The sequence below is a fragment of the Ovis aries genome, chromosome 2 (genome assembly GCF_016772045.2).
Source record: "Ovis aries strain OAR_USU_Benz2616 breed Rambouillet chromosome 2, ARS-UI_Ramb_v3.0, whole genome shotgun sequence".
Classification (NCBI taxonomy): Eukaryota; Metazoa; Chordata; class Mammalia; order Artiodactyla; family Bovidae; genus Ovis; species Ovis aries.
Window position 1 is genome coordinate 104,319,041 of NC_056055.1, and position 15,857 is coordinate 104,334,897.

Sequence of the window (15,857 nt, forward strand, 5' to 3'; positions counted from 1 at the left end):
GTCATTTATGGATGTGAGAGTTGGACTGTGAAGAAAGCTGAGCACCAAAGAATTGATGTTTTTGAACTGTGGTGTTGGAGAATACCCTTGAGAGTCCCTTAGACTGCAAGAAGATCAAACCAGTCAATCCTAAAGAAAATCAGTCCTGAATATTCGTTGGAAGGACTGATGCTGAAGCTGAAACTCCAGTACTTTGGCCACCTGATGCAAAGAACTGACTCATTGGAAAAGACCCTGATGCTGGGAAAGATTGAAGGTGGGAAAAGAAGGGGACGACAGAGGAAGAGATGATTGGATGCTATCACTGACTCGATGGACGTGAGTTTGGGCAACCTCCGGGAGTTGGTGATGGACAGAGGCCTGGTGTGCTGCATTCCATGGGATTGCAAAGAGTCAGACACGACTGAGTGACTGAACTGACTGACTGCCACTTGGAGAACCTGGTTTTCTGCATCTTGTGCTAAATGGAGAGGTATGTGACTTGATTTAAGAATCAGCCATCTGGCAGTGTGTTTTCTTCCCAGGAATGCTGCAGAAGGAACAGTGATGCTACCATCCTGCCATTATGCAAATGGATGTTAGGACAAAAGGATGGGATATAGTCTCACTGGAGAAGCCCTACTTGTAAGAGAAGGAGGGGAAGCTGAAGAAGACAGAACATTCTGGAATATATATTTATCCACTCTCTTACACAGTCTCTTAAGTAACATTTACAAGAATACATACATAGCATACACTGTAAATAATACTTAAAATAATATGTGCATTGGTGTGTGCTAAGTTGCTTAAGTTGTGTCTGACTCTGCTACCCTATGGACTATAGCCTGCCAGGCTCCTCTGTCGATGGGATTATCCAGGCAAGAATACTTGAGTGGGTTGCCTGCCCTCCTCCAAGGGATCTTCCCGACCCAGGGATCAAAGCAGTGTCTGTCTCCTATTAGCTGGTGGATTCTTTACCATTAACACCACCTTGGAAGCTCCTACTAATATGTATCTACAACCACAGTACCATCACTATAATACTTAAATGAATATATAACTTACAAAGAAATGAAATAGATATCCTAATTTGATATTACTTGGTGCTTATTGGAGGCATGGGATGGTTAATTTTTAGTATACAATATTAATATTTCAATGTCATTATTGATACTGGCTTTTTAATAATGAGTTCCTGATCCCCCTTGTGACCTTTGTATATGGAGGAGAGGAGGGGGTTCCAGAGGTGAGAGAATGGGATTTCTAGGAAGTCACCTAGGCTGGCTGGAGGAGGGCATGGCAGTCTGCTCCAGTGTTCTTACCTAGAGAATCCCATGGGCAGAGACAGGGGAGCCTGGGGGGCTTTTCTCCACGGGGTCGCAGAGATGGACAAGACCGAGCAACCCAACAGCAACAGCAGCAGCACCTATGATGGGGGCTCCGAAACTTGGAACTGTTGCTTTAGGAAGGTTGCACCTCTTATGGGAGGAGTTCGCGGGCACTTGTTAAAACTGAAACTGATGCTTTAGTGATGCAGTAAATGTGTGTGAAGTTCTTTTCTCAGCGTGGGGATCTGTCGGGGATCTCTGACAGGCCGGTGGCAGTGTAAGGTGGGGACTCCATCATTCAGTTAGAAATTGACCTTGAGCTACTGATTGCTCTACACTTGAGCTGCTGTGACTGTGGAAAGTGCACTGGGCTGGCTTGAAAATGCCAGGTTTTCCTTTGACTGGGTGTGTGACCTTAGGCAAACTCTTTAAACCCGTTGAGCATCAGTCACTTTGTCATTTCTTAGGCATCTCCTGTGTGTAGGGCACCACGCCAGGCACTTCTCCGCATATTATTCCATTTCCTTATCTGCCAAGCAAGGGATGGTACCACCTGCCACACAGAGTGTCTCATTAGAATCCACAGAACCAGTGTGTTATCACAGTGCTTCACAATCAAAAAAAGGTTATGCCTTCAATATCGGCATGGGAGAGTGCATGTTTGTAGAGCATCTACGATGATGCTAGGCCTGTGATCAATTTAAAATGGAGATACGTTATAATTAAAACAGGCAAAGCGAAACAGATAGGTTGCCTGCTTGTTCAAGGAGAGTTGTGTCAGGGTGAAATGGAAACGAGCACTCAGCAGGACGTGAGTCCTGAAGGACGTGTGACTCTGGCCTCATGGCCCGGGCCACCCCAGTAACCCTACACTTTCCACTTCCCCAGGCATGCGCCAAGGCAACGACCACGGCTCTCAGTACCGCTCCGCCATCTACCCGACCTCTGCTGAGCACATGGGGGCAGCCCTGAGGTCCCAGGAGGACTACCAGAAGGTAGGTCCCATCTCCCGGCCAGGCCACCTGTGGAGGAAGAGTCTGGTTCTTGCCACTTGGCCCTGCGCTCCATTTGCATGTTCTGGGAAATTTCTATCAGCCTCGTGGAATAGAGCCCTTCTGCTCTGTAGAAGAACGTGCTCCTATGAATGTCTCCAGAAGTCAGCTCATCCAGATGAACATACAACTTAACATCGAATTTCTCTCTCTCTCTCTCTGAGTCTCTCTCTCTTTTTTCTTCTTTCTGTATTAATCTGCTTGGGCTGCCATGACAAAGCATTACAGATGGGATGCTTAAACAGCAGAAATCTGTGGTCTCACAGCTCTGTTGAATCACAGGAAGTTTAAAGTCATGGTGTTGGCAGGACTGAATCTGCTCGGGGACGCTCCCCTGGGCTTGTAGCCGGCTGTCTTCTCCCTGTCCTCATCATCGGCTCTCTGTGCGCCTGTTTCTGGGTCCAAATTAATACCATTTATGACAACTCCAGTCACGTTAGGTCAAGGCCTTAGCTAATGCCCATATTTAACTCCATCACCTCTGTTAATATCTCCAGGGGAGGTCACATGCTGAGGTCCTGGTCGTTGGGATTCCCGTGTATCTTTTTGGGGGACACATAATTATGACTGTTAACTGGGTTGATGTTTGTGAAGCATAGAGCGTAGCAAAGTACTCAACAGATGGTAGCCCATATTACTGTTGGGATTTCAACTTCAGTTTGGTAGGTGAAGCCTTGGTTGCTGATACCATCACTTAAGAAAAGTAATGCATGATGACAGAGGAGGCTTAGGGCCTGAAGAACAGTAGTGCTTCAGAGATGGCTTAGAGAAGGGCCTAGGGCAGATGAGACACGGTGGCAGGTTCAACAGAGAACCAGCGCCAAGCAAAAACTTAACAGTTCATTCTGTTTGGTTTAATCTCACTATATTTAATTATAAAGGTTATGTTATTAATACTAAAAGCAACATATAATTAGTGCTATATATTGATTTCCTAATGTAATGATTCAGAATCTCTTAAGAAACTCCAGAAGAATATTAATTTCCCTCCAGACCATCTCAAAATGAGCTGATCTTCTCGTGTTCGCCTTGAAGATGTTAAGGTCAAAAGGTTAGTGCCTCCCACACTATGACGAAGAGGCTAACTTACACCTAATAGTCTGGTTTTTACCCAGTATAGTTTCTATCTTTAGCTTTGAGTAGAACCCACATTGATCTTAGATAACTGATAGACATATGAAGTAAAATTGGGATATTAAATGTTACTGATTTCTCCATTACTTTTGTAGATTGGGGGAATGTTAATCTTGAATAATCTTGTTCAGTGTTAATCAGTGAATAACCTTGACAGTTGTTCTAACCTAGTGCTCTTTGAATGTTCTGTACCTAGGCACATGGGAATGAAATACATTCCTACATATACATATATCCCCTTCATGGATCACAGCCTTGGCTTTTAAAAGTAAGGTCTATTTCAAAAATAAAAATTGAGCTCTTCTGTGCCCCCAACATCCAGATATCTGTTGTGGTTCATGTAACCACATAGAATTGCTTGATTACCAACTCAGAGAACAAATAATGTCTCGTCTCTTTTATTTTTATACGTAAATAAAAACTGGCTCTGAATTATACTGACAGATGAGTAGAAAGTCTACGCTTTCCTTCTGGCACACTGACTAAACTCCAGAGAGTCTTGACTCTAGACCACTGCCGCCATACAACCCTCTGCCCAACAGCAGTGGTCTGCCCTGCAGTGTCTGGCTACTGCAGGGAAGAGAGAGGTGAGGCCAAGGGCATCTGAGCTGGTGCACGAGAGGTGGCTGGTGTGACAGTATGCAAAGGGTCCTTCACCTGCCCCTGCCTGGTCCAAGCCAGGCAGCTGACTGCAGTCCCCAGGATGATTTGCTGTGATTTAGTGGCTTTTGGGCTCCTCTGTTAGAGCTAACAAGTCTGGTTCTAGCAGGCATCCTAGCACAATTGTTGAGTTATGTAATGTGCAGAGATATAGAGAGCAGAGTACATCAGGAGAAACGCTGGGCTGGAAGAAGCACAAGCTGGAATCAAGATTGCCAGGAGAAATATCAATAACCAGAAGCACAAGACATTAAGAAGCGGTGGCAAGAATACACAGAAGAACTGTATAAAAAATAAAGAGCTTCACGACCCAGATAATCATGATGGTGTGATCACTCACCTAGAGCCAGACATCCTGGAATGTGAAGTCTAGTGGGCCTTAGGAAGCATCACTACAAACAAAGCTAGTGGAGGTGATGGAATTCCAGTTGAGCTGTTTCAAATCCTGAAAAATGATGCTGTGAAAGTGCTGCACTCAATATGCCAGCAAATGTGGAAAACTCAGCAGTGGCCACAGGACTGGAAAAGGTCAGTTTTCATTCCAATCCCAAAGAAAGGCAATGCCAAAGAATGCTCAAACTACTGCACAATTGCACTCATCTCATACGCTAGTAAAGTAATGCTCAAAATTCTCCAAGCCAGGCTTCAACAATACATGAACCGTGAACTTCCAGATGTTCAAGCTGGATTTAGAAAAGGCAGAGGAACCAGAGATCAAATTGTCAACATCCACTGGATCATCAAAAAAGCAAGAGAGTTCCATAAAAACATCTATTTCTGCTTTATTGACTATACCAAAGCCTTTGACTGTGTGGATCACAATAAACTGTGGAAAATTCTGAAAGAGATGGGAATACCAGACCACCTGACCTGCCTCTTGAGAAACCTGTATGCAGGTCAGGAAGCAACAGTTAGAACTGGACATGAAACAACAGACTGGTTCCAAATAGGAAAAGGAGTACGTCAAGGCTGTATATTGTCACCCTGCTTATTTAACTTATATGCAGAGTACATCATGAGAAATGCTGGGCTGCAAGAAGCACAAGCTGGAATCAAGATTGCCAGGAGAAATCTCAATAACCTCAGATATGCAGATGACACCACTCTTATGGCAGAAAGTGAAGAGGAACTCAAAAGCCTCTTGATGAAAGTGAAAGAGGAGAGTGAAAAAGTTGGCTTAAAGCTCAACATTCAGAAAATGAAGATCATGGCATCTGGTCCCATCACTTCATGGGAAGTAGATGGGGAAAGAGTGGAAACTGTGCAGACTTTGTTTTTTGGGGCTCCAGAATCACTGCAGATGGTGACTTCAGTCATGAAATTAAAAGATGCTTACTCCTTGGAAGGAAAGTTATGACCAACCTAGACAGCATATTCAAAAGCAGAGACATTACTTTGCCAACAAAGATCCGTCTAGTCAAGGCTATGGTTTTTCCTGTGGTCATGTATGGATGTGAGAGTTGGACTATAAAGAAAGCTGAGTGCAGAAGAATTGATGCTTTTGAACTGTGGTGTTGGAGAAGACTCTTGAGAGTCCCTTGGACTGCAAGAAGATCCAGTCAGTCCATCCTAAAGGAGATCAGTCCTGGGTGTTCATTGGAAGGACTAATGTTGAAGCTGAAACTCCAATGCTTTGGCTACCTCATGCGAAGAGCTGACTCATTGGAAAAGACCCTGATGCTGGGAGGGATTGGGGGCAGGAGGAGAAGGGGCCAACAGAGGATGAGATGGCTGGATCGCATCACCAACTCGATGGACGTAAGTTTGAGTGAACTCTGGGAGTTGGTGATGGACAGGGAGGCCTGGCGTGCTTCGATTCATGGGGTCGCAAAGAGTTGGACACAACTGAGTGGCTGAAATGAACTGATGGTTGATATATCTATGTGTATATGATATTTATAATAGAACAGCAACCATAGTACGGACTACTTACTACATGATAATTACTGTTTTAAGCATTTTATATAAAGGGAACCATTTCTATATCTCTGACTCTATCTATAAACATACATAGATATAATGGATATATATATAATGGATCTAATGGACATGTTTAGATATAGGTATGAATATATCTCTCTGTATCTTTATATAAAATTACATGCACCCATGACTCTAGTTTCTAATTTTGAAGCTTGTATCATTTTCCAACTGTCCATTTAATTGGTATAATTGATTAATACACACAGAAAAAGGAAAAAGAAAAATCAGTAATCACGGTACAGTGAGAGGCAGGTGTAATTAGCTTTTACACCGTAAAGAGGTTGATCTGTGCTTTTATGTTTACCTTAAAGAATAACGTGGTCTTTACTAGGTCCACTAAGTAGGGAGAGAGACTTAGATATCACGAGTTGTAGGGGTCTTTAATCTGGGAGAGTTATTCTTAACAATACTGGATGAGGGTCTAGGACTCCGTAATCTATCTCATCACAAACTTTTGGGTTTGCTTCTGAGAGTGGGGAGGTTCTGAAGATGGATTTCCATCATTTTATATGTACTGTTTTCTCCTGTAAGAGTTGGCATTTCTGGCGGCCCTGTCACCACATCGGGGCGGGGGGGGGGTCATCTTATTTGAACCCTGGTGGGACCCCTCTGCACTAATTATAACATTGTTGACTCAGGTTACTAATTTAATAGTCTTCACTAGTTTGCCCCCAGTGACCCCCTAATAACCAGCTTCTTCAGCAACTTCTTTATGCCATTCAAGTTGAGAGTGACAGTACTACTTACCACCAAGCAGCCGTGTGAACATAAAACTCGCTGATTTTATCACAGGGACCAATTGTTGAGCTAATTAGATGTGCAGTACTGCTGATGAGCCAGAAACTGATTTTTTCCATCTAAGCCATGGTTTTCTGCAGAGTTGGCTGGGTTGTAGACACCAGGCTCACCAACAGTCCTCGAAAAGGAAGAAAGGCTGAAGACATTTGCAAATTTCCATTCCGATTAGGGCAGGCTGGAGAATCTCACAGGAGAGGACTTGAGTGAAACCTCAGTTTCACCTTGAGTTCCTTGACCTTGAAAGGGCAGGTTTCTGTTTACCGAATTTGACAGCTGCTTCATATCTTTGGTGAGCTGCAGCCTTGGCACAAAATGTGGGATCTCCTTGCCTTTGGACAGTCTTCATGGTGGTGGTGGTATAGTCAGTAAGTTGTATCAGACTTTTGTGACCCCATGGACTGTAGCCCTCCAGGCTCCTCTGTCCATGGGATTTCCCAGGCAAGAGTACTGGAGTGGGTTGTCATTCCCTTCTCCAGGGGATCTTCCCTACCCAAAGATCAAACCCAGGTCTCCTGCTTTGCAGGTGAATTCTTTACCAGTGAGCCACCAGGGAAGCCAAAGACTTCACAGTCTTTCATTAATAGCATTTTCATATTTTTTTTTTTGCCAGTTTCATAGTGGAATCATCTGCTTATGGTATTCATTGGAGGAGATAATTGGATGTATTCTTGTTTTTGGATCACCAGATGTAGACAGTTTCCCTCTCAAGTGAGCCCGTGATGATGTTTTCTAATATTCTAAACTGAATCATAGCTTCTGGCAGGGAGGGGGGTTGTTCACATGTGATTTTTATGTCCTGAAAATCCAACTCTTCCTCATTTAGGAACTGGATCTTTTGATCAGTAATAGATTGTGTTCCCTGAAATTTGCTGAAGAATTAATAAATCAAAAGACTTTTCTGGCCACATGACCTACTTCCTTCCCAGTGCCTCAGAGCTTCATGAACAGTAAGCACAAGCTTTCCTCTGGATGACCTTTTTGGGTGAATGTTAAATTACCCACCATGTGTCAGATATGAAACAGGGCCTTAATGTCCCTGTCTCCCAGCATGTTTATCCACCTACCCTCCTATCCATCCATCCATTCATATCTTCAGCATAGCTATAGTCTCTAAGTATTTATCATGTTTTATCTGTAATTTCAATTATCTAGCAATCTGTTACTGTACTGTACACGGTGTCATTTTAAAGCAAAGTACCAAAAATGAAAGGTAAAAAGCAACAAGTATTTTTCGGCATTGCTTCAGCTTCCCTGATAGCTCAGTTGGTAAAGAATCTGCCTGCAATGCAGGAGACCCCAGACCAGTTCCTGGGTTGGGAAGATCCACTGGAGAAGGGATAGGCTGCTTCTGCTACTGCTGCTAAGTCGCTTTAGTCATGTCCGACTCTGTGTGACCCCATAGACGGCAGCCCACCAGGCTCCCCCGTCCCTGGGATTCTCCAGGCAAGAACACTGTAGTGGGTTGCCATTTCCTTCTCCAATGGGTGAAAGTGAAAAGTGAAAGTGAAGTTGCTCAGTCATGTCCCACTCTTTGTGACCCCATGGACTGCAGCCCACCAGGCTCCTCTGTCCATGGGATTCTCCAGGCAAGAGTACTGGAGTGGGGTGCCATTGCCTTCTCCGAAGAGATAGGCTACCCATTGAATATTCTTGGGCTTCCTTTGTGGCTTAGCTGGTAAAGAATCTGCCTTCAACGTGAGAGACTGAAGTTTGATCTCTGGGTTGGGAAGATCCTCTGGAGAAGGGAAAGGCTACCCACTCCAGTATTCTGGCCTGGAAAATTCCATGGACTGTATAAAAGTGAAAGAGGAGAGCGAAAAAGTTGGCTTAAAGCTCAACATTCAGAAAACGAAGATCATGGCATCTGGTCCCATCACTTCATGGGAAATAGATGGGGAAACAGTGGAAACAGTGTCACACTTTATTTTTTTGGGCTCCAAAATCACTGCAGATGGTGACTGCAGCCATGAAATTAAAAGACACTTACTCCTTGGAAGAAAAGTTATGACCAACCTAGATAGTATATTCAAAAGCAGAGACATTACTTTGCCGACTAAGGTCCGTCTAGTCAAGGCTATGGTTTATCCTGTGGTCATGTTTGGATGTGAGAGTTGGACTGTGAAGAAGGCTGAGCGCAGAAGAATTGATGCTTTTGAACTGTGGTGTTGGAGAAGACTCTTGAGAGTCCCTTGGACTACAGGGAGATCCAACCAGTCCATTCTGAAGGAGATCAGCCCTGGGATTTCTTTGGAAGGAATGATGCTAAAGCTGAAGCTCCAGTACTTTGACCACCTCACGCAAAGAGTTGACACATTGGAAAAGACTCTGATGCTGGGAGGAATTGGGGGCAGGAGGAGAAGGGGACGACCGAGGATGAGATGGCAGGATGGCATCACCGACTCAATGGACATGAGTCTGAGTGAACTCTGGGAGACGGTGATGGACAGGGAGGCCTGGTGTGCTGCGATTCATGGGGTCGCAAAGAGTCGGACACAACTGAGCGACTGAACTGAACAGTCCTCAGGCCTGGATCCCGTCCTGCAGTTGTCGCATGCCGTGCCTCATGGGACAGAGGTGGCCTTTGGAGGCTGAAACTGGGAGTTCTTTTTTCCTGGGCTGCTCACCCAGTGGGCACACATCTGGCTTCTTCTGAGCCCCAGGGCCACACACAGAACACACTTGGTACCCCAGAGAGGATGGGGCTTGCTCTCCTCTCTCTAGGGGACCTTGTCTAGTTTTGAACAGAGATACAAATTTGCATCAGCTTATTCTCTTTCAAACATCTCTACCTTCCAAAAAGATCCAGCTTCATCCCCATCCTGCTTACCAAAATAAAGTAGCATACTAAAAATAACAACAGGGAAAAAATCCTGAGAGCTAGATTTGGAGGAGAAAATTGTGTGTGTGTGCGTGCGCGTGCGCTTGTGTCTGTATAATCAAAATAATGTTTGAATGGTTGGAGAGGATGTGCTAGTGCTGTCTTAGTCACTTACTACCTGTGGATCCCTGACTTCTATTTCTTGTCTTTATTTTCAAATTATCTGAGTGCGGACAGCATAATTTCCTCATAGATTTGTTATAAGAATTAAATAATATTTTCCATATATGTAAAAATACATTAAAAATTCTGTATATGTAAAAATATCTCTTGTTATGGACATATATATATATGTATGTATATACACACACACACATGCACATACTATAATATAGCTAGCATGTTGTACCCACCCAATATTCATTCAATGAAGCTAAGCCTCTTGAGACTTCCAGTCAAGAAAATAGTTCCAATTATGCCGACTCAATTGAGAGAAATTAAATATACTCAATAAATATCCAGTTATGCTATAATCATCATAATATAACTGGACCTGATAATTCCCTACCAGAAGGTACAGATCCTTTGTATTTCCTTATAAGCATTGATAGCCTGAAAATTTGAAAATGTCTTTCCTTCTGTACCTTCCCCCACCTTCCCCAGTAAATTAATACATTAATTACCTTATCAGTTATTAATTATGTACTGATTAGTTGCCAGACTCACATTACAGCTGTTTCAAACACAGCTATCAGAAGAAGGATCTCGTGAAGTTTCTTGCAATCACCTGTGCTACGCAACAGCACAGAAGCCCATGTGTCACAAATGCTCTTACCTGGAGACCATTCCCTGGGAACTGCCCTGACTTTAAGTGGGCTGTTTGGGGGCTCCTGGTTCATCCTTGTTTCCCCCAACACCTGGTTCTGTTCTTCCAATCTAGCAGATCGTCAGGAAATATTTGTTGATCTGAACCAAAAAGATGTAGCAGAATAAGGAGCCATCTTTACTCCTTGTTACAGACTGAATAGTTGAGTCCTCCAAAAATTTGTATATTGAAGCCCTAACTCTCAATGTCATAGTATTAGGAGCTGGGGTCTTTGGGTGATTAGAGTTAGATGAGGTCATGAGGGTGGGGCCCTCATGATGGGATTAGTGTCCTTGTAAAAAGACACGCCCGAGAGCACCCTCTCCCTCTCTCTCTCTCCCCCCTCAAGTATGCGGAGAAGAGGTTACCTGAGCACACAGTAAGATAGTAGTCATCTCTAAGTGATGAAATAATATTCACAATGAAACCTATCCTGCTGGCACCTCTCTGCCTCCAGAACGGGGAGAAATAATTGTCTTTCTTTAAAGCCACCCAGTCTGCAGTACGTTGTCGTGGCAGCCAGAGCTTACTGAGATGCCAGGAAAGGGTGGGGAGAACCTCAGCAGTGGGTGAGGGCACCTGGCTGGGGTCCTGCTCTGCCCTTCCTGACTCTGACCTTGGATGAGCCCTTACAGCTCTACTTCCTTGTGTTTAAAGTGGGAAGATAAGAACAGCAAACGTTTTTATAAATCATAAGTTTCTTGTGCTTTGTCCCACCTCATATGAGTGGTAACCCTCACCCCACCACAGGGAGGTAGTTCAGGACCTGCCCTCCTACCTGCCTTAGAAAGACACCGAAGCTCAAAGGGCTTCATTCACATTTCCAAGGTGACCCAGGGAATACATACAGACAGTGAAAGCCATCTGACTCTGAATTCCATATGCTTTCCTCACACACTGTACTGGGTAATCTGTCAAGCATTTTACAAATATCACGGTTTAATGGGGTGACTCCAGAGACAAGGCTATTGGCAATGACTTCATCCTGCTTTTCCAGGGCCCTCAGATTTCAAACCATTGCAGAAATTTAGGATCGGAGGACCTTCCTTTCTGTCACGAACAGAGAAAATGGCAGGCTGATTCCTGTTTCTTTGTTCACAAAGAAATGGAAAGGTTGCACTCTAGATACAGTCCTTCTCGATCTCTTGCATTCTCTGTGCTCTGATTTGAAAACCAGCAACAGCACTAAAAAGACTCTGCTTTCACCAACACCAAAAATCATTTATGAATATTTGCATCTAAGCACCCTGAGTAGACATAGGTAAATGTCAGTTGATATTTTATGGTTTGGGGGATTAGCCAGCTCTTCCTTTTTTTTTTTTTAAACTTGTGCTATTGTTTAAAGCATGCATGGAGTTATGATTTTTAAATGTCCATGGAAAAGCCCTGAATAATTCATTCGCTTACCTTAGTCAAAGAGAAAAATTCTCTTTGTCTGCCCAGCAATAAAGATGAAATTCCTCTTACACCCCTCTTGTAGCTTTGTGGTTATCATCACAGGTATTATTATGAACCCTACACAAGAACATGTGAAATGAATGTTTTTAAAATGCCCATTTCTGGGAAGCAGGCGTCTGTATCTGTGTGTGTGCAGCCATATAGACAGATAAATCTTTGGCCTTAATGGTTTAGTTGCACCGGGTGATTATTTTCATTTCCACTTATTGCTGTGTATTAGACTCCTCGTGTATGAGTACGAATTGCTCTTTCTTGACTGTATTTAGAAATATCCGCATTACCCCTGGGTATTTGTTCATTAATAGGGGGTGGGGAGAGAAAAAGCTTGTAATAATGGGCTTTACATATTATTAAACTCTGTGCGTTCACATTAGGGTCCAAGTGAAAAAAAATCTGGTTTGTATTACTGCCCTCTGGTGGTTGCCGTGTGTTGCTGCAGTGGCAGGGAAGTAAGCGCGTCCCTGGGGTGGAGCTCTGCTCTGCCTGCGGTGGCTGAGAGCCATGCAGACCCCAGGGCTTCACTGGGCCATCAGTCTTTGATTCACATTTACTGCTTTTCATCCAGGTGCACAGCAAGCACCCTAGGATTCTGCTCAGTGGCCAGAATAATGATCAAAAAGCTCATATCCACACAAAATAACTCTGACCAACGTAGGGTGACATTCTAGTGAATTCAGATTCTCCATGGACCACATTCTTCCTCATCTTTCCAGATCAGCTTGGGAAGAGGCAGTGGCTCCCCTTATGTGACATATGTACCCCCTGTGGTATCCAAGGTGACTTTGGATGTCTCCAGATGAGTGTTCTCAATGTTAATAGTTATGTGTTAATATTTTACCATGTCTTAGGCACAATGTAGGGAGTGTTGGACGTAGGTGCCAACCAGGAGATGGTGCCCATGCACAGCGGCTCTCTCTGCAGCGATGTAGCACTGGGTTGGTGAGCTGTTGGTTGATGGGGCAAGGCCCACATGGAGGTGGGGGGACAACCGGGAGCAGCAGCATCTCGGCTTCTTGCTTGTGGTGTGACCTTGGAGTGTTCACCTCGATAAGCCTGGGTGTCCTGATTTGTTGAATAGGATCATAATGGCTCCTTCTTAGGGTGCTGCAGCTTTTTAAAGGAGCGGTGCACATGTCCGGCGTCTGTCTCGGAATAGGGTCCCCTGTCTCCCCACACTCAGACACTTCTCTGAGCCTGCTTTCCTCCCTGATTGAATCCTGCTGTGCTTGCCACGCTCATTCTGTTCTTCATCAGGCCCACTGTAAGTTTCCATGTTCTTCTTCCTCTTGAATACAGGTGGGCTCTCTCCTGTGGAGTGCACTCCATGTGGCACCCTGCACAGAGCAGGCTCTTTTCTCCTGCTTGTGGCAGGAGTTAAGTACAGGAGCAAAATAATTCTAAGTGACATTTGCCCGTCCTTTGACACAGTCAGTGCCTTGCATCTATCAGATGAGGACAGGACCTATCTGTTGTCCCTCCTGTCTTCCTGATTCATGTGGTCTGACAGGGTTAGGTTCCTACCCATTGGGTGCAGGCAGGGAGGAGAAAAGGTCTGCAGTGCCTTCAGCCCGCCTGAGCTAATATCTCTCTTATCTCACCAACTGATATACATATAGGTTTATGGTCTGCGCCTCCCTGCACGCGCTCTACTTGTTAATTTCAGCGGAAGAGAAAGGAAAGGCAATGGGAACATTTTAAATAACAGTATTTTGCCCTAGGATAGGATCTATTCTAGAAATAACAGAGGAGCCTTTGTTGCTCATGCAGGTAGATTATAACCGTTGCCCTGGCTTAATCTGTGTAAAAAAGACACTCCCGTCTCCTTAGGAGTGGTCTGATGGGAGAAACTACCCCAGGGTGGGGATTCGGGGGGCAGGGGGAGGGAAGGAGGAGCCCTGATAGTTCAGGGATAAACAGAGTGAAGCACGGTTGTTGTCTGCCTTTAAAATCCTTGTGGATTTTGTCTCAGCTCTGTGTGATTCGAAGTTTCTCCGCTTGCCCTCCATGGAGCTTCCCACTGTCTTCCTAAATGGCTGCAGAACGCCCGCTTACATGCCTGCCATGGAGACGATGTTCATTTAAGGCTTCGAGAAGTCAGAGCTTTCATGTTGGCCGTGAAAGCCAGAGAGCCGCAAGCACCTCAGTGGCGGAGATGAAAGGACATGTGTGTGTGCGTGTGTGTTTGGAACTTAAAGGACAGGGAGAAAAAGAAAATAGATGTTACCGCTTTGCACTTACTTCAAAATATGCCTGACTCCCTCTGGTGGGACCGTTTAACTCCAAATGCGTCCCCCCCCATCCCCCACCGCTCCCACCACACGCGCCCCGCCCCCACCACGTTCATCTTGGCTCATGTGACATCTGTTCTGGGCACTGCGGAGCAAGTCTTCTCGTTGCCATGGCAGCCAGTGGAGAGAGCCCGCCCATTGGCTGCTCGCGGAGAGGAGGAAAAAAGGCCCACAGTGTCAGAGGTCGTGTGCCTAGCGCGCTCTGCCGCTGTTTTCAGTCAGCTGCTGGCGGGGCCGCGTTAGCGGAGCGCGCGGCAGCGGGCAGAGGCCCACAGGGACCACCCGCCACAGCTGTGGACACCGCCGGGCGGAGTGGGGGCCCCCGAGGTCAATGCCATTAGTTTCTCCCTCAAGTGTGAAGTGCGTGAAGGACAAAAGCAGAGCCTGCGGAGAAGAGTGGGCTGCCTTTTCCTTCACCTTGAACTACTCCGAGCTCTCTTTTCTTCTGTAGTGTTTGGATTGAAATTCCTAGGATGACCCTTCCTACTCCCAGCCTTCCCCATAGTGAGAGAGGCCCTGGGCCCCAGTTAAGCTGTCGAAATCAAAGCCTGTCTCAGATTCCATTTACCTTGACCATTACCCTGTCACTCTAACACCAAAGGAGGACAGCGTTCCATTTCAAAATCTACACCCAAAACCTGACTGTTTTTAAAATCGTTTTCCCCTTGTTGGAGTCGCCTCTGAATTTCACGACGTGATTGGAATCATAGCTGCAGGGTCTCGTAGTCATGGCGTCAGAGCTATAGGTCACTCACGTTCTTACCTCCTGGCCAAGTGAATCTCTGTCCGCAGGGCCTGATCGCGCACAGGGACACGTAGAGGGAGGAGCAGCCTTGAAATCCTCGTTTGCTGAACCCCAGCTGCCTCTCTTGGGCTCCCTTCTTCGGGTGGGTTTTAGGTCCCCACTGATGAGTGATGGGGTGTCCTGGCACCAGCCACACCCAGGGCCTTCAGTCTCCAGAGCGTGGCACCAGTTGGGATTTGGCTGGGTGGCCCCTTGGGCAAACACTGGCAGCGCCAGCTCAGCATAATTGGGGCTGGAGAAGGAAGGTTCACGAACATTCCCTCATCTGTTCCTCCCATTGTGGTTCCGGCTTCACAGGAGACTGAAGCCGGTAGCCTCCCAGGTCACACACTTGTGGATGGGTGAGCTCGGAACGCACGCTGCAGTTCTTTGCTTCCAAACTCTGTTCTCGTCTGTCACTCAAGCCGCAGTGGGCCCCTGGATGTCTAAGGCCCCCGCAGATTTATATATGGGGAAGGCAGCCTAAGATGAAGCCCATTCCTCCCAGCTCTACCCATGCTTTGTCATGCCTGTTTCACACTTGATGAGAAGGTATCGTTGGTGTCTAATTTGTCGAGATCAGGGGCTAATGGCTTGAGGAAGTTTTCTTGCTCCTTATGGCAGCTGCTTGTGGTTATAACCTGACTGAAAGCACTGTGTATGTGTGCTTTCACTGGGCGGAAAGCTCCCGGCTGATGACAAGGAGGAGA

General features: G+C 45.6%; 1 protein-coding gene across 5 annotated transcripts in view; it reads left to right on the forward strand.

The window, feature by feature from the left end:
- Positions 1-15,857, forward strand: part of MSRA (methionine sulfoxide reductase A) — a 373,287-nt gene that overhangs the window by 272,168 nt on the left and 85,262 nt on the right. For 4 of the 5 annotated variants that reach the window (XM_004004443.4, XM_042243544.1, XM_027964611.3 and 1 more), the window contains one exon: positions 2,196-2,302. The exons of the other annotated variant lie outside the window; for it this stretch is intronic. In XM_004004443.4, the coding sequence (XP_004004492.2) occupies positions 2,196-2,302 (107 nt within the window). The remainder of the gene's footprint in view (positions 1-2,195; positions 2,303-15,857) is intronic. 5 annotated transcript variants of the gene reach the window in all.